Source organism: Capricornis sumatraensis, chromosome X (genome assembly GCF_032405125.1).
Source record: "Capricornis sumatraensis isolate serow.1 chromosome X, serow.2, whole genome shotgun sequence".
NCBI lineage: Eukaryota > Metazoa > Chordata > Mammalia > Artiodactyla > Bovidae > Capricornis > Capricornis sumatraensis.
Genome location: NC_091092.1, coordinates 91,284,354 through 91,302,669, shown reverse-complemented (window position 1 = coordinate 91,302,669; position 18,316 = coordinate 91,284,354). Strand labels below are relative to the sequence as shown.

The window sequence follows — 18,316 nt, the reverse complement described above, 5'->3', positions numbered from 1 at the left end:
GGGCAGCCATTGGAGGATTTTGAGCAGTGGGAGTAATGTGTCCTGTCTTTGATTTGTAAAGGATTGCTCTGGCTGCTGTGTTAAGAATAGACTGGAGGGGATGGGAAGGGAGGCTGGAGGCAGGGAGACCAGACAGGAGGCTATTGCAGTTGTCCAGGCAAGAGATGATGATCACGCCAGGTTAGTAGCAGCAGATGTAGGGAGAAGTGGTCAGATTCTGGATATATTTTGAAGGCAGAGCCAGCAGGACTTCCTGATGGATTGGGTGTGCTGTGAGGAAGCAATGTTAAGAATGACTTCAAGGATTTGGGCTGGGGCAGTCAGATGCATTGCTATCAACTAAATCATCTGTATGGAGAGAATAGAATAGAATGAGAATCTGGAGATCAGTTTTGGAGGTGTTGAGTTTGAGAGGTCCATACCCATTGATAGATACAGATAGTATGGAAAATTTGTTATTTTTCACAAAGATATGCTATTGGGAATTTCCTTGCTGTCCAGTGGTTAGAACTCTGCACTTCCACTTCAGGGGGCATAGGTTTGATCCCTGGTGGGGAACTAAGATCTCACAAAGCCCCCCAAAAGTCTTCTTTGGTATCCGTCCTTACAGGATTCTATATTCTTATCATATAGCCCTCATGATTAGCCGCATAATCTGCTTTGCCCTCTGGAAAGTGAGAACTGACAGTGCCATTCCTAGGCAGAACTAAGAGCCATTAAGTGATAGCCATATTCTCTCTTTACTGCTGTGGGACCAGCAATGTCCCAGGTGAGGGCTGTCCCTTCAGTCTTGGTCCTGGAGTGAAGACAGAGCAGAGATGTAGCCAACCCACAATGGACAAGAAGTGGAGTGAGAAACCTGTCTTTATGAGCTGCTGAGACTTAGAAACATTTTTTAAGAGTTTATTTGGGCAGAAAACAAATTGGGTACTGCCAAACCAGAGTGGTTAAGAGTTTAAGGAAAGATGCTTAAAGAGATGGAAAACAAGGAAATTATTTGATTGGCTATAGCTGAAGTGCTTGTTTTATTTGAGAATGCCTAGTTGACTGTGTTTGGATTGGTTGTTCTTAGGGATTTTTTTAAAAATAGCTTTTAAAGGTTACTTCCCATTCACAGTTAGTACAAAGTGTTGGTTTTATTCCCCCTGATATACAATACATAGCTGAGCCTATCTTACACCCAATAGTTTGTACCCCCCACTCTCTTACCCCTATAGTACCCCTTCCCCATCACTGGTAACCACTAGTTTGTATCTGTAAGTCTGCTCCTTTTATATTATCTTTGCTAGTTTGTTGTATGTGTTAGCTTCCACATACAGCCGCTGAGATTTTGAGGTTGTAACCTCAGCATAATTCAGCCCTTCCTGACTGATACAAGGAATTTAAAGCTATGAGGCAGTAAGTAAGAGATATCTTAAGGTAGGGAGAGGAGGAGCCAGCACTGGAGGCTGAGTGGCAAGTGAGGTGAAGTGCAGTGTGAAAGTCCCTCAGTTGCTTCAGGCTCTGAGAGGTGGAATGGGCTTAAAAACTGGAGTTCCCTGTCTGACAAGCTGAGTGAAGAAAGTGCTTCTGGGAGGAGAGTGAGCAACTGATGATGGGTTAAATAGATGAGGTCTGAGAACTGACTGATTTGAAGGGGAGGGTTGCTTCTGACCTTGATGAGAACATTTTTGGTATGGCAGCCCACTCCAGTACTCTTGCCTGGAGAACTTCATGGATGCAGGAGCCTGGTGGGCTGCAGTCCATGGGGTCGCTAAGAGTCGGACACGACTGAGCGACTTCACTTTCACTTTCTGACTGAAGTGGGTTCAAGAGAGACTAGGACTCTGCAGCACGAACAATCCAGTTTGGTTAATTGCCAAAAAAGAGGAACTTGTAGATTAAGAGAGATATATATACAGCTGCAAGAGTGTCCCTAGTATATGCCTAGAAGTGGAAGTGCTGGATCATAGGGCATCAGCCTATTTAAACTTTACAAGATAATGTTGTTTTCCAAGAAGACTGCACCAATTTATACTTTCACTATAGTGTATATAAACTCTAGCTACCCCACATCCTCAGCAACACTTGATGTACAGACTTTTTAATTTTTGCCAACTTGTGGGTATAAAGTTATAATTATCAATTTTAATTGGCATTTTCCTTATTGCTGATGAGTCTGCAACATCTTTTCATATGTGTTTTGGGCATTTTTTCTTTCTCTTCTGTGACGTGCCCATTGATATCTTTTGTTCATTAAAAAATGTTTGTCCTCTTCTTATTAATTTTAGGAGTTTGTTGTGTATTCTGCACACCAATCATTTCTTAGTTTACCTGAGGGAAACATCTTCAATTTGTGGCTTGTGTTTTCACTTTGTTATTATTTTATAATAATTTATGTTAATGATCGATACATACAAAGGAAAATGGTTAACACATATAAGTTATGAAGTACAACAACAAAATGAACACCTGCAAACCCTCCACAGAACCCAGATTGATACTTTAGAAGCTTTTTGTGTGCACTTATCATCTTTTCACTTTATGTTATAATTTGGAGGAATTTGAATGCAGTCAAATTTACCAATCTTTTCCTTTAAGTTCAGAAGTTTTTATCATTTAAGAAATCCCCTGAGGTGATAAAGATATTCTCCTATATATCCTAAAATTTCTAAAGTTTTGCTTTTCTCATTTAAGTTTTTAATCTGTTTGGGAATTGCCTTTTGTATATGGTGTGAGAAGTAGGGATCCAATTTGATTTTCTCTCCAAAAAGCTACATTTCATCTTAAATGGAAGTTATTGTTGTTGTTTAGTTGCTAAGTCCTGTCCAACTGTTTTGCCACCCCAAGGTGTAGCCCGCCAGGCTCTTCCATTCATGGGATTTCTAGTTCCTGTCCATTATGAGATTGCTGTCTTTGGTCATTTTATCCCCTCAGCCTGATCACACCAGTATCTCCCAACTGAACTTCATTTACTCGATTGCATCAACCAGGCTTTCTCACTTTTCTGGACTTCTCCTAAGACTCTTCCCAGCCTCCAGACATCGTTTAAAAAATAGTTACAGGAATGGCTGTAGCAGCCACCAGACCCTTTCCATGTCTAAGTCTAAGCACTGACGCCAGCTTGCTTATATTCCATCTGTCACCACAATATAAGGTCAAACTGAAGGGGAAGATTCCACAGCTTCTTGAACTGCTAACATTATGGCTTAATAAAGAGCAGGTAATAAGGTAAGGGGGGATGATGGGATGAAGCAGAGGGATAGAAAAGATGGGAAACAGGGGAAAGGGACAGAAAGGTCAGGGGCAGAGGGGGAAAAGAGGAAGGAGGAAAACTGGGTGGTTGATAGGGGTGGAGGACAGAGCAGAGAAAAGGAAGGGAAGCAAGGGACTGGGCAGAGGGGGGATGTAGAGGAGGGAATGGGATGGGAGTGAGGCATGAAGACAGAGATGAAGAGGGGGAAGGGAAGAAGGATAAGAGGTGGAGAGCACAGGCTTAGGGACCCTGACTCCCAGGGGTTCACACAAAATACCTTTTTCATCAAGGAGTCCCAATTGTGAAGCTCCCAGGTTAGGTCCAAGACTATAGTGGCAGTCTCTTAACTCTGCTTGGAGAAGAAGGAGGGAGGCGGGGCGGGGGGGGGTCGGGTAGGGGTCGTACCTCTGGACACAGTTTTCCCCAGCCCTTATCCCCGTCGCTCCAGAGTTCCCTCGACTCCATTCACACCTCATCCCCCTTAACACCCTATCCCATGTATAACTCCACCCCACTCCAATTCCAACCTCAGCAAGATTTGAGCTTCTCTAACACGGAATCCTCCTGCTGGCCCCTCCTTCCTCCCCTCCCTGGGGTCTGTCCAATTCCCGACCCTTTTCTTGTCTGAACCTTCCCGCCGGCCAGGCAAAAGCTGCAGCCGAGCTCCCACCTTACTCTTGCCCTGGAGGACATAACCCTCCTGTGACTTCTGACTTGTCTCAGCAAGGGTCGGCCTCGTCAGCCAGCTTTCCGGGATCCTCAAAGCTGCAGACACCTCACTGCACTGCTTGCCTCCTCAACTACGAGGTCGCCTGTAGCGGCGGTTTGAAATTGCCACGCAACAAGAAAAGGGGGCGGGGCCCGAACGCCAGTCGTAACCTCGCGCCTTGGCAACCGATCAACAAAACCGCCACATCCGTCCGAATGCCCCGCCCCTTGGTTCCATCCCGCGCCGGAAGTCGAAAATCCCGTTCGGCCTGGACTTATTCTCGCGAGGTTTGCTGTCCGCCCGGCCTGCACTGCGGTGTTTCCCGCGCGGGCTATCCCAGTTGGCGGGCGAACGGTGCGGCCTTTCTTAGCGCCGGCGGCGCTGCCGCAGTCATGGGGTTCCTGAAGCTGATTGAGATCGAGAACTTTAAATCGTACAAGGGTCGGCAGATTATCGGACCATTTCAGAGGTTCACCGCCATCATTGGACCCAATGGCTCTGGTGAGATAAGCCCGGCTGCGGCCCTGCGCACGTCCCAGCCTGGACCCCCTTATCCGCAGCAGAGTAGTACAACCCAGGCTTTGCAACCTAGGAGGTTCCTTGCCCTTCTAAGTGTTCGATCCTGACCCGCTTTTCCCGCTTGGGTGCTCTGATTCGAACCTCTTCCCCAGATGTCACTTGCCCGCTCTTTGCGTGACCCCCGTCCCGGCCTGAGTGGTACGGGCCGAGCTGTACGTTACCCCGCCCACTGCCCCCTGCCTCCAGAAGTGGCGCGTCCGGAGCATGCTTCCAGTCGCGGGCCACGCAATTCCTCGCCGGCGCAGCTGCATCCGGCCCCCACACATTGTTTTAACTACCGGGAAGCTCGTGGCCTTCTCCTGGCCTCTGGGCCAAATGGTATACTTCTGCTTCATCCCAGCGCCTCCTCCCGCCTCGCGTTGGTACACTCCAATTCCTTTTTTTTTCTTTTTCTTTCTTTCTTTTTTTTTTTTTTTTAAAAACTCTTCTCTGAAGGCGGCACTTTTGAATTTCGAACTCCGTGCTCCAGTCTCTGTAGTGCTTGGGGTCTTGAACTCCCCCATCCTCAACTGAGAAGTGGGGATGCCTCGAATTCGCCCCTTTCCTACCACTGAAACCGTCGAAAGTCAGAAGTCTTTAGCTTGTCAAATTTATTAAATGTTTACTGCTTTATAAGGATTTGTTCAATCAAGGTGCTGTGGAAACAGCGGAGAATAGAATAAGCCACGCTTTCAGAGAACTTATATTTCGAGGGGAAAGACGATAATAAAGGAGAAAATAAGTTATTTTTCGGCTGTAATAAGTGCTGTACAGGAAATTAGATTGATGTAATAAAGTGATGATGTGATAAGTGACTCGGATGCCTCTTTAGGAAGAGTGGTTATTAGTTAACAATACTGTATTGTATATTTCAAAATTGCTAAGAGTAGATCTTTAAAAAGTCACAAAAAATATTAACTGCGAGGTGATGGATGTTAACTTACTGGGGCAGCCATTTTGCAATATATACAAATACGGAGTCACATTGTACGCATGAAACTAATACAGTGTTGTATGTCAGTTCAGTTCAGTCGCTCAGTCGCTGTTGACTCTTTGCAACCCCATGGACTGCAGCACGCCAGGCTTACCTGTCCATCACCAACTCCCTGAGCTTGCTCAAACTCATGTCCATCAAGTCGGTGATGCCATCCAACCATCTCATCCTCTGTTGTCCCCTTCTCCTGCCTTCAGTCTTTCCCAGCGTCAGGGTCTTTTCCAGTGAGTCAGCTCTTCGTATCAGGTGGCCAAAGTATTGGAGTTTCAGCATCAGCATCAGTCCTTCCAGTAAATATTCAGGACTGATCTCCTTTAGGATTGACTGGTTTGATCTCCTTGCAGTCCAAGGGACTCTCAAGAGTCTTCAACACTACAGTTCAAAAGCATCATCAATTCTTCAGCGCTCAGCTTTCTTTATGGTCCGATTCTCATATCCATACACTAGTAACAGAAAACATAGCTTTGACAACACGTTGGCAAATAATGTCTATACTTTTTAATATGCTGTCTAGGTTGGTCATAGCTTTACTTCCAAGGAGCAAGCATGTTTTAATTTCATCCTGCAGTCACCATCTGCAGTGATTTTGGAGCCCCCCGAAATAAAGTCTGTCACTGTTTCCATTGTTTCCCCATCTATTTGCCATGAAGTGATGGGACCAGATGCCATGATCTTCATTTTTTGAATGTTGAGTTTTAAGCCAACTTTTTCCACTTTTCTCTTTCACTTTCATCAAGAGGCTCTTTAGTTCTTTGTTTTCGCCCATAAAGGTGGTGTCATCTGTGTATCTAAGGTTATTGACATGTCTCTGAGCAGTCTTGATTCTAGCTTGTGTTTCATCCAGCCCGGTATTTTGCATGATGTACTCTGCATATAAGTTGAATAAGCATGGTGACAGTATACAGCCTTGACATACTCCTTTCCCAATTTGGAACCAGTCCGTTGTTCCGTTTCTGGTTCTGTTGCTTCTTGACCTGCATACAGATTTCTTGGGAGGCAGATAAGGTGGTCTGGTATTCCTATCTCTTGAAGAGCTTTCCACAGTTTGTTGGGATTCACACAGTCAACGGCTTTGGCATAGTCAGTGGAGCAGAAGTAGATATTTTTCTGGAAGTCTCTTGCTTTTTCTATGATCCAGCAGATGTTGGCAATTTGATCTCTGGTTCCTTTTGCCTTTTCTAAATCCAGCTTGAACATCTGAAAGTTCTTGGTAAATGTACTGTTGAAGCCTAGCTTGGAGAATTTTGAGCATTACTTTACTAGCGTGTGAGATGAGTGCAATTGCGCGGTAGTTTGAACATTCTTTGGCATTGCCTTTCTTCGGGATTGGAATGAAAGCTGACCTTTTTCCGGTCCTGTGGCCCCTGCTGAGTTTTCCAAATTTGCTGGCATGTTGAGTGCATCACTTTAACAGCATCATCTTTTAGGATTTGAAATAGCTCAACTGTTATATCTTGTTAAAACTGGGGGGAAAAGGAAAAAGGAAGAAAGGGTAGTCAGGTAAAGTCTCTATTTCATATCTAAATTCCCTGTCTAAATACACCAAGGATTCCTCCTGTCTGCCTGCATTAGCTATCTATTTGGAATCCTGCTGTGTTCCTCCACCTCAGAGGTGTTCTAGCTAAATCACTTCCTAGCCTGAGGGACTGCCCTTGCTGAAGTAGCTCTAACTGATGACCTTCCCTGGAGACTTGCCTAGATTTCGCTCTCAATTAAGCAGGGTTTCTCTATAGTAGCGCTATTGACATTTCCAGTGAGATAATTCTTTGCTTTGGAGTCCATCCTGTGCATTGTAGGATATTTAGTGGCTTCCTTAGCTTTTACCCACTAGGTGACAGTAGCACCACCCCCCATGACTCAGGTATGACAATCAAAAATGTCTCTAGACATTACCAAGTGTCCCCTGGGGGGAGAGGCAAAACCATTCCACTTCCCCCCATCTTCTTAGATGGCTAATGCTTGGGGTTTCATTGCAGTTGTTTAGGGTTTTGTTTGGTGGCCCCCATGGAAAGAGCCAGGATGCACCTTTTGGCATTCAGTCCCCTCAACATGGGTAAATTTGTATGCGCAAGTGTTCCAAAAAAGCCCCTTGGTCTGACTGGCCCTCCCTTACCTGTTCTTTAGTGTGCAACTCACAAGATTTGCCTTGATTCCCTTCAGTGAATTTCTGCTCTAGACACCTGGTACATGTTAATTTTTATTCTGTCTTGAATTCATGGTATATATTTTGATATCTTCATCACTGGCCTGTGGAGTTCCCCAAAGAAGACATTCCTTGAAGCATTGTATCATTGTTCAGATCATAATGCATGTTATAAAAATGTTTACAATATTGAATGGTTGCAGGTAGGGAGGCCTTTGATTATGTGATGTTCTTGTCATCCTTGGAGAGCATGGGAGAAGCCCAAAGGTTGTAAATGGGTTGCCTAAAAGACTGACTCCTCATCTGCATGTTGTGCTAGTCCTGCTGTGTTGAGGGAAACCAAGCTAAGAGTCCAGACCTGGTTTGGATAGAATAGGATTGCCATTTATTGAGCCCGCACTATGTGACAAGTATCAGTACTTTACTTATTGGGACATTTTGCATTTAAATTCTCACAGTGACCCTAGGAGGGAGGTACCGTTATCTTTGTTTTATAGATGAGAATACTGAGGCACAACAGGTTGTGATCATCTGCACACTTAATTCTCAGAGCCAGGATCACAACCTGTGCCTGTCACACCTGTGCTACTGCCACTCCCACAGAGAACTATGTGCTTACCCATTGAGTCATGTTTTTAAGATTTTCCAGGTGAGGGAAAGGAAAGTCAGCTAAATGTTAGTTGCTCAGTCATGTCTAACTCTTTGCGACCCCATGGACTGTAGCCTGCCAGGCTCCTCTGTCCATAGACTTTTCAGGCAAGAATACTGGAGTAGATTGCCATTCCCTTTTACAAGGGATCTTCCCGACCCAGGGATCAAACCCGGGTCTCCTGCATTGCAGGCAGATTCTTTACCGAATCTGCCACCGAGCAAGCTCAGTAATCCCTTATATTCTGGAATCGTCCTCTCCAAAAGACATTGACTTTTTAAAAAGACCAAACTAGTTGTCTTGTAGAACATTCCACATTCTGTGTTTGCCTTAAGATTTCCTCATGCTGTCATGTACCATGATTCTCTAGATGCTGTATTTCTTATAAACTGGAGGGTAGGTCTAAAGGTCTGTTTAGATTCAGGTTGAATATTTTTGGAAAGATACTTCATAGTGATGCTGTGTACTTCATGTATCACTAAAAAGACATGCTTTTTTAAAAATGTTAAAATACACATAATGTAAAATTTACCATCTTCACCATTTCTGAGTATACAATTCACTAGTGTTAAATAATTCCAGTTGAGCTATTTCAAATCCTGAAAGATAATGCTGTGAAAATGCTGCACTCAATATGCCAGCACATTTGGAAAACTCAGCAGTGGCCACAGGACTGGAAAAGGTCAGTTTTCATTCCACTCCCAAAGAAAGGCAATGCCAAAGAATGCTCAAACTACCGCACAATTGCAGTCATCTCACACGCTAGTAAAGTAAAGCTCAAAATTCTCCAAGCCAGGCTTCAGCAGTACATGAACCATGAACTTCCTGATGTTCAAGCTGGTTTTAGAAAAGGCAGAGGAACCAGAGATCAAATTGCCAACATCCGATGGATCATTGAAAAAGCAAGAGAGTTCCAGAAAAACATCTATTTCTGCTTTATTGACTATGCCAAAGCCTTTGACTGTGTGGATCACAATACACTGTGGAAAATTCTTCAAGAGATGGGAATACCAGACCACCTGACCTGCCTCTTGAGAAACCTATATGCAGATCAGGAAGCAAGAGTTAGAACTGGACATGGAACAACAGACTGGTTCCAAATAGGAAAAGGAGTACATCAAGGCTGTATATTGTCACCCTGCTTATTTAACTTCTATGCAGAGTACATCATGAGAAACGCTGGACTGGAAGAAGCACAAGCTGGAATCAAGATTGCTGAGAGAAAGGTCAATAACCTCAGATATGCAGATGACAACACCTTTATGGCAGAAAGTGAAGAGGAACTAAAGAGCCTCTTGATGAAAGTGAATGAGGAGAGTGACAAATTTGGCTTTAAAGAGCCTCTTGATGAAAGTGAAAGGGGAGAGTGAAAAAGTTGGCTTAAAGCTCAACATTCAGAAAACGAAGATCATGGCATCTGGTCCCATCACTTCATGGGAAATAGATGGGGAAACAGTGGAAACAGTGTCAGACTTTATTTTTCTGGGCTCCAAAATCACTGCAGATGGTGATTGCAGCCATGAAATTAAAAGACGCTGACTCCTTGAAAGGAAGGTTATGACCAACTTAGATAGCATATTCAAAAGCAGAGATATTACTTTGCCAACAAAGGTCCGTCTAGTCAAGGCTATGGTTTTTCCAGTGGTCATGTATGGATGTGAGAGTTGGACTATAAAGAAGGCTGAGCGCCAAAGAATTGGTGCTTTTGAACTGTGGTGTTGGAGAAGACTCTTGAGAGTCCCTTGGACTGCAAGGAGATCCAACCAGTCCATCCTCAAGGAGATCAGTCCTGGGTGTTCATTGGAAGGACTGATGCTAAAGCTGAAACTCCCAATACTTTGGCCACCTTGTGTGAAGAGTTGACTCATTGGAAAAGACTGATGCTGGGAGGTATTGGGGGCAGGAGAAGATGGGGATGACAGAGGATGAGATGGCTGGATGGCATCACCGACTCGATGGACATGAGTTTGAGTGAACTCCGGGAGTTGGTGATGGACAGGGAGGCCTGGTGTGCTGCAATTCATGGGGTCGCAAAGAGTCAGACACGACTGAGCGACTGAACTGAACTGAAATATATTCACATTTTTGTGCAACCAGTCTTCTGAACTTTTTCATCTTGCAAAAGACTATACTTGTCAAACAACAGCTCTGCATTTTCCTCCTTCCCTCATCCCCTGTTTTTTTGTTGTTTGTTTTTAAACTTGGTTGAGATTGAACTATGTTGAGTTTTGTATCATGCTTGTTTTTCCTGTTTGTGGGTATCTTCCTATGTCATCAAAGGTTGTAGAGGACTTCCCTGGCAGTCCAGTGGTTAGGACCCTGCAGTTCCCAATGCAGGGAATGTGGGTTCAATTCCTGGTTGGGGAACTTAAATCCTACATGCCTTGCAGTAAGGCAAAAAAAAAAAAAAAAAGGTTGTAGAATGATCTATTTTGTGAATATATCATTTCCTTAAATGGGGCTCTAGTTTTTGGCTATTGTGAGTAGTAACTTCAAAGGAGCTATTTTTCTAAGCCTTTGATCCAGGGCTTTGGTCAGGCCCAGTCTTTACAGGGGCAAAACAGTATTTTGTCCTCCTGACAGTCTAAGCACTGAGTGATTAGAGGACATTTCTGTTCTCAGTGTTTCTTTTATTCCTTTTCCCCTCCCATTATTTCCCCTCCTCTACTTTGTCATGTCCTCCTTTAGGCAAGTCAAATCTCATGGATGCCATCAGCTTTGTGTTGGGTGAGAAAACCAGCAACCTGCGGGTAAAGACCCTAAGGGACCTGATCCACGGAGCTCCTGTGGGCAAACCAGCAGCCAACCGAGCCTTTGTCAGCATGGTCTACTCTGAAGAGGGTGCTGAGGACCGCACGTTTGCCCGTGTCATTGTTGGTGGGTGAGGCTGGCCAGAAGGTTCTCCTTGGATCCACAGGGGTGGCTAGACTAGTTTGTTGGGGTAAGAGGGAGGCCTGACCCTTGGCTAACTCATGCATTGTCTTGTAGGAGGTTCCTCTGAGTACAAGATCAACAACAAAGTGGTCCAGCTACATGAGTACAGTGAGGAATTAGAAAAGTTGGGCATACTTATCAAAGCTCGTAACTTCCTCGTCTTCCAGGTGGGCTTTTTTTTTTTTTTTTTAACTGTGTTGGGTGTTTGTTGCTGTTTGGGCTTTTCTCTTATTGGGCAAGTGGGACCTACTGTGTGTGTGTGCCTGTGTGGTGTGCAGGCTTCTCATTGTGGTGGCTTCTCTTCAAGTGGGCACTTTAAACAGTTGTTGGCTATGTACTTTTTTTCCTATCCCCACTGGACTTGCTGTATCTCTGGCTTCCTCATCTCTCTCTGAACTAATGTAGCAGCTTCCTCACTGGGCTTCCTGACTCCAGTCTGAACCCCTCCTGTTCATCCCCTAAAATTCATCTTATGAGAGCACAAATATTCCTTCCTCTTAAAACATTTCAGTGATTTCTCATTGCCTTCTGATGGCAGTTCTCAAATTGTAGTCTCCAGATTGGCATCAACTGGGGACATGTTAAAATGCACATTCTCAGGCCTTACCCCAGACCGATAGGGGCAGAGACAGTGGGGTGAGGCCCAACAGTGTGTGTTTTTCCAAGAGCTGCAGGTTATTATGATTTACACTAAAATTTGAGAACCATTGCCTTAGCATGAAATTCAGCTCCTGTCATTCATGAGACAGCCCTGCTTTGGCTCTTGCTCACCTCACTGCCCTCATCTGGCAATACTCTTCTAGCCCTGCACTCCAGCCTAATTAAACTTTTTACAGTTCCCCACATTTGCCTGCTTTCTTTGGCCTGCAGACTTTGCAATACTAATTTTCCTCTATGTGGAATAACCTCGTCTCTCTTAACTTTTTTGTTTAGTTTTTTCCCCATCTTCCAGACACAGTTGTCACCTTTGGGAAACCTTCTCACATAGATACTCCTACCAGTCATCTATCCTCAAGCTTCATTTAGTTCTTTTTATGTACTCCTGCTGTCACTGCACATAATACATGGTGTTATCTCTGCTTCTGTTTCTTCTGTTCCCCATGTACATTAAAAGGCAGGGGATGTCCTCAAAGCTCAGTGGCGAAATGTGGCACCCAGTGGGGGGAAGGGATCAGTGAACGTTTTCTGAATGATGGAGTGGGTAGGGGAACTGAACTGAGTAGGGTCTAAGTGGGGAGAGTGTTTTGACCTTTACTAGGGTGCTGTGGAATCTATTGCCATGAAGAACCCCAAAGAGAGGACAGCTCTTTTTGAAGAGATCAGTCGCTCTGGGGAGCTGGCCCAGGAATATGACAAGCGAAAAAAGGAAATGGTAAAAGCTGAAGAGGACACACAGTTTAATTACCATCGCAAAAAAAACATTGCAGCTGAACGGAAGGAGGCCAAACAAGAAAAAGAAGAGGTAGGTGGCCAGGTTGCCTCTGGGATCTGAGAGGCCAGGATGAAGCCAGTGCCTCACTGATGCACCCCTGTCTCCACACCTCTATTTGCACAGGCTGACCGCTACCAGCGCCTGAAGGATGAGGTGGTGCGAGCTCAGGTACAGTTGCAGCTTTTCAAACTTTATCATAACGAAGTGGAAATCGAGAAGCTCAACAAAGAACTGGCCTCTAAGAACAAGGAAATAGAGAAGGACAAGAAGCGGATGGACAAGGTAGAGGATGAGCTGAAGGAGAAGAAGAAGGAGCTGGGCAAAATGATGCGGGAACAACAGCAGATTGAGAAGGAGATCAAGTAAGTGGCAGGACTGAGCCTGCAACTTGTGGAAAGCATCCTCCCCTTGACTTGGCTTTGGCTAGAATCAGGCACATTTCTTGACTTGCATGTTAGACAGATAGTATTTAAGTACTCAGACTCCATGTAGATAGGTACTCGGAAAAGGAGAACTTGAAAAGGGTGGTGGCTTTGCCAAAAAGAAGTGATGGGAAGCCACTCGTGACTGATAGTCCCTTCCTAGAAGAGGAAAACTGGAGCTTCAAGGTCAAAGAACAGAAATTTGAAAAGGTTAGATCAGATGGGGAACAGTTATGTGAACACAGGGTACTCTTGGGAGTTGTTACTGAGAGGTCTGGCCTGGCTAAGGTTGAGGCAGGGGTGGTAGCTTTACCTTCTAGAGTGGCTGGAATGCCAGGCTGAAGCCATCACAGGATCTGTGGGGCATCAGCCCTGTTCTTTTAGGCACTTCCCTGAGGCTTGGAAGGGAAGCGCCTAATCCCCCTTTGGATTAAAAAGCCTTGGAACCCTCCCTTCTCCCACTGAGCTAATTGGTTCCCCCTCCCCTCTGGTGAAAGGGAGAAGGACTCAGAGCTGAACCAGAAGCGGCCTCAGTACATCAAGGCCAAGGAAAATACATCCCACAAAATCAAGAAGCTGGAAGCAGCCAAAAAGTCGCTACAGAATGCTCAGAAGCATTATAAGAAGCGTAAAGGTGACATGGATGAGCTGGAAAAGGAGATGCTGTCAGTGGAGAAAGCTCGGCAGGAGTTTGAGGAACGGATGGAAGAGGAAAGTCAGAGTCAGGGCAGAGATTTGACCTTGGAGGAGAATCAGGTAAGCTCTGAGGGGTGCGGGGATGGGCAAATAGATTGCGAGGCTGACAGGACTGATTTGGTCACCCCTGTCCCTGACACAGGTGAAGAAATATCACCGGTTGAAAGAAGAAGCCAGCAAGAGAGCAGCTACCCTGGCCCAGGAGCTGGAGAAGTTTAATCGAGACCAGAAGGCCGACCAGGACCGGCTGGATCTGGAAGAACGGAAGAAAGTAGAGACAGAGGTGGGCATGCCTTACAAGATTAGGGGTGATGGTCCAGAGAAAAGGAAGTAACAATAGTCTTAACAGTAATGACCATAGTTAACATCTAACATGGGGCTTCCCTGGTGGCTCAGTGGTAAAGAATCTGCCTGCCAATGCAGGAGACACAGGTTTGGTCCCTGGGAACATTCTCCTGGAGAAGGAAATGGCAACCCATTCTAGTATTCTTGCCTGGGAAATTCCATGGACAGAGGAGCCTGGCGGGCTACAGTCCATGGGATCTCAAAAGAGTTGGACACAGCGACTAAACAACAAAAGGCAAGCTCTTACTGTGTGCTAGGCACTGTTTTTACATATATGCAGTCATCTTTTAAAATATTTATTTATTTGTCTGTTTTGTTTTTGGCTGTCCTGGTCTTTAGTTGCTGCTTGCAGGCTTTCTCTAGTTGCAGTGCTCAGGCTTCTCATTGCAGTGGCTTCTCTTTTTGTGGCGCACAGGCTCTAGGGCCCACGGGCTTCAGTAACTGTGGCTCTTGGGCTCCAGAAAGCTGGCTCAGTAGTTGTGGAACATAGGCTTAGTTGCTCTGCAGCATGTGGGATCTTCTGGACCAGGGATTGAACCTTTGTCCCCTGCATTGGCAGGTGAATTCTTAACCATGGGACTACCAGGGAGGTCCCTGCCTAAGGTTATTAACTGGCGGAACTGGGATATGAACCTGGGCAGTGTAGCCCACACTTTTTTGTTTTTTTTTTGGCTGCACCTTGTGGCATGTGGAATCTTAGTTCTCTGACCAGGGGTTGAATCTGCACCCCCTGCAGTAGAAGGATAGAGTCCTAGCCACTGGACCACCAGGGAAGTCCCGGAAGCCCACACTTTCAAGTATATTTCACTTACCACCTTCCTAATAACAATAATAGTAAAATAATAGGAATGGTGGAAAGTTATTATAATATTCCAAGAGCCTACAATGTTCCAGGCATTGTGGTGCTGCTGCTGCTAAGTTACTTCAGTCATGTCCGACTCTGTGCGACCCCATAGATGGCAGCCCACAAGGCTCCACCGTCCCTGGGATTCTCCAGGCAAGAATACTGAAGTGGGTTGCCATTTCCTTCTCCAATGCATGAAAGTGAAAAGTGAAAGTGAAGTCACTCAGTCGTGTTCAGCTCTTAGCGACCCCATGGACTGCAGCCCACCAGGCTCCTCCGTCCATGGGATTTTCCAGGCAAGAGTGCTGGAATGGGTTGCCATTGCCTTCTCCGGGAGTTTTGCTAAGCAGTTTTAAATGTTTAAAAGAAGGTATTAGGCATTAATTAATAGCTAGGGGCTTCCCAGGTATGCTAGTAGTAAAGAATCCACCTGCCAGTTCAGGAGATAAGCATTCAATCCCTGGGTCGGAAAGATCCTCTGGAGTAGGAAATGGCAACACATTCCAGTATTCTTGCGTGGCAAATTCCATGGACAGGAGCCTGGTACACTAGAGTCCATGGGGCCGCAAAGAGTAGGACATGACTGAGCAATTGAGTGCACACACACATAGAATTAGTGGCTAATACATGTTAAGCCCTTAATGTGTATTCTATGAAGTGGAAGTTACCTGCATTTTATAGATGATAAAGCAGAAGTGCAGAAAGGCCCAGAAAGCTTTACTTTGTCTTGGTTTGAGCCTGCCTGCTTGGTGAGGAAGATGTTCCAGGCTGGGTAGAACACCTGTGAGAGGGTCTCATAGGGCCCATGGTGGCCCCATCAGTTAGCAGAGGCACACTGAACACTGTTTATATATCCGATTTTTAATAGGCCTCTTATACTAGTGACAGATTGTCTGTGATTGTTAGGCTGTTAGAATGATTAGGCATATGGGGGATGAGCCAGGACTCTATGGTCTTGGCCTTAACTTGCTCAGCCTATGGTGATGTAGTGTTTTTGTCTCTCTCCCAGGCCAAGATCAAGCAAAAGCTGCGGGAAATTGAAGAGAATCAGAAACGGATTGAGAAACTAGAGGAATACATCACAACCAGCAAGTATGTGGCTTTGTAACATTCCCTCTTACCTCCAGGCCTGTTCTTGTGAACCCTACCTGTCCTGCCCCTCCCCAGGAAGGACCCTCATCATCCCTCTCGGCCAGGAATATTTTCTGGCCAGCCAGGGTAACCCCAGTATTTCCTCACTTTGTAGGCAGTCTCTAGAGGAGCAGAAGAAACTAGAGGGGGAGCTGACAGAGGAGGTGGAGATGGCCAAGCGGCGTATTGATGAGATTAATAAGGAGCTGAACCAGGTAATGGAGCAGCTGGGGGATGCCCGCATCGACCGCCAAGAGAGCAGCCGCCAACAGCGAAAGGCAGAAATTATGGAAAGCATCAAGCGCCTGTACCCTGGTTCTGTGGTAAGAGTGGAAAGGGAATTCATTTCCTGACCACTGTCTTTCATACTCACTGTCAGATAATTTTCCCAGCAGCCCCATGAGGACAGATTGCTAATTCCGTTTTTACACCTGGGGAAAACAGGGTCAGAGAGGTTGAATGACTTGCTCAAAACAGCATAGCTTATATGTATAAGAACTGCATTTCAAACCAAACTTGTTCTTACTCTTAACCTTGTGTTCTTTTCATTGCACCAGTTGTATCTTTCTGAAAGTTTTGTCTTGCTTGTGTCCACTCCTTTATGGGATGTGGAGAAAGTGAAGAGGCCTTTGGGAAAGGGAAGGGGCTACAGGGCAGGAATTAGTTCCCAGGATGTATCAATAGCTCTGTGTAGGCTTTAGTGTGAGCTCCTTAAGCATATAACCGTCAGCTCATTTACTCGGTTCTTTTGGCCTCTTGAATGAAATCCTGAGTTTCCAGATTCCCTGAATATTATCCCTCTATTGCTGTACTTCCATCCCTGGGTTCAATTTAATTGGGTTCTACAAATATTTCTTGATCATTTCCGTAGATCAAGGGTCCCCAACCTCCAGGATCTAATGCCTGATGATCTGAGGTGGAGCTGATGTAATAATAATAGAAATAAAATGCACAATAAATGTAATGTGGGATGATTCAAGCACGTTGCATTTATTGTGCTCTTTATTTGTGGAACCAAATTAAGTTGCATAATGCCTGTGGTGCCAGTGGTCTGTGAAATGGTAAAAGTGAGGTTTAGAAAGATGATTCTGGATTCAGACATGACTGCCTGAAGTTGTTGTTGCTTTGGGGCCAGTGAAGTGAAGTCACTCAGTCATGTCTGACTCTTTGCGACCCCATGGACTGTAGCCTACCAGGCTCCTCTGTCCATGGGATTTTCCAGGCAACAGTCCTGGAGTGGATTGCCATTTCCTTCTCCAGGGGATCTTCCCAACCCAGGGATCAAACCTGGGTCTCCCTCTTTGTAGACAGACGCTTTACCATCTGAGCCACCAGGGAAGTCCAGAGTAGGCCTTTTTCCCATAGTTTGGGAGCTGTGCTCCTGATAGAGATTCTGACCTGCTATCCCCCTTCTAAGCTGGGAGTTAGGGTTCCTGAGCCAGCTCTCAAAAACTTCATGCTTCATTCACTCTTCTGACTTTCCTTAGTACGGCCGCCTCATTGACCTCTGCCAGCCCACACAAAAGAAGTATCAGATTGCAGTAACCAAGGTTTTGGGCAAGAACATGGATGCTATTATTGTGGACTCAGAGAAGACAGGCCGGGACTGCATTCAGTATATCAAGGAGCAGCGTGGGGAGCCTGAGACCTTCTTGCCTCTTGATTACCTGGAGGTGAGGCTGGTGGTGATGGGGTCAGGGCAGTGTGAGAGGGCTGCTCCTCCTAGCCCTCCATGTTCAGCCACTTAACTAAGCTTTTTCTCACAGGTAAAACCTACAGATGAGAAACTCCGGGAGCTGAAGGGGGCAAAGCTGGTGATTGATGTGATTCGCTATGAGCCACCTCACATCAAAAAGGCCCTGCAGTATGCTTGTGGCAATGCCCTTGTCTGTGACAATGTGGAGGATGCCCGCCGCATTGCCTTTGGAGGCCACCAGCGCCACAAGGTATGGATTCCCTTGCCACATTGTAACTGGATAGGCTTAGTATTGGCGATTCCTTTGTTCAGCTTCTCTCCCCTCCTCTCTTTTCCCTGCTGTATTTAGACAGTGGCACTGGATGGGACCCTGTTCCAGAAGTCAGGGGTGATCTCTGGCGGGGCCAGTGACCTGAAGGCCAAGGCCCGACGCTGGGATGAGAAAGCAGTAGACAAGTTGAAAGAGAAAAAGGAGCGGTTGACAGAAGAGCTGAAGGTAAGCCACAGGCAGGGCTGTCCCTAGGAATG

The 18,316-nt window shown here is 45.7% G+C and overlaps 1 protein-coding gene across 1 annotated transcript in view; it reads left to right on the top strand.

Annotated features, from left to right (window-relative positions):
* Positions 1–4,336: 4,336 nt before the first annotated feature.
* Positions 4,337–18,316, top strand: part of SMC1A (structural maintenance of chromosomes 1A) — a 37,290-nt gene continuing 23,310 nt past the window's right edge. The window contains exons 1-12 of the mRNA XM_068962966.1: positions 4,337–4,445; positions 10,977–11,165; positions 11,277–11,389; positions 12,481–12,684; positions 12,778–13,016; positions 13,574–13,832; positions 13,915–14,055; positions 15,971–16,053; positions 16,208–16,415; positions 17,580–17,765; positions 17,859–18,038; positions 18,138–18,284. Coding sequence (XP_068819067.1) covers positions 4,337–4,445; positions 10,977–11,165; positions 11,277–11,389; positions 12,481–12,684; positions 12,778–13,016; positions 13,574–13,832; positions 13,915–14,055; positions 15,971–16,053; positions 16,208–16,415; positions 17,580–17,765; positions 17,859–18,038; positions 18,138–18,284 — 2,058 coding nt within the window. The remainder of the gene's footprint in view (positions 4,446–10,976; positions 11,166–11,276; positions 11,390–12,480; positions 12,685–12,777; positions 13,017–13,573; positions 13,833–13,914; positions 14,056–15,970; positions 16,054–16,207; positions 16,416–17,579; positions 17,766–17,858; positions 18,039–18,137; positions 18,285–18,316) is intronic.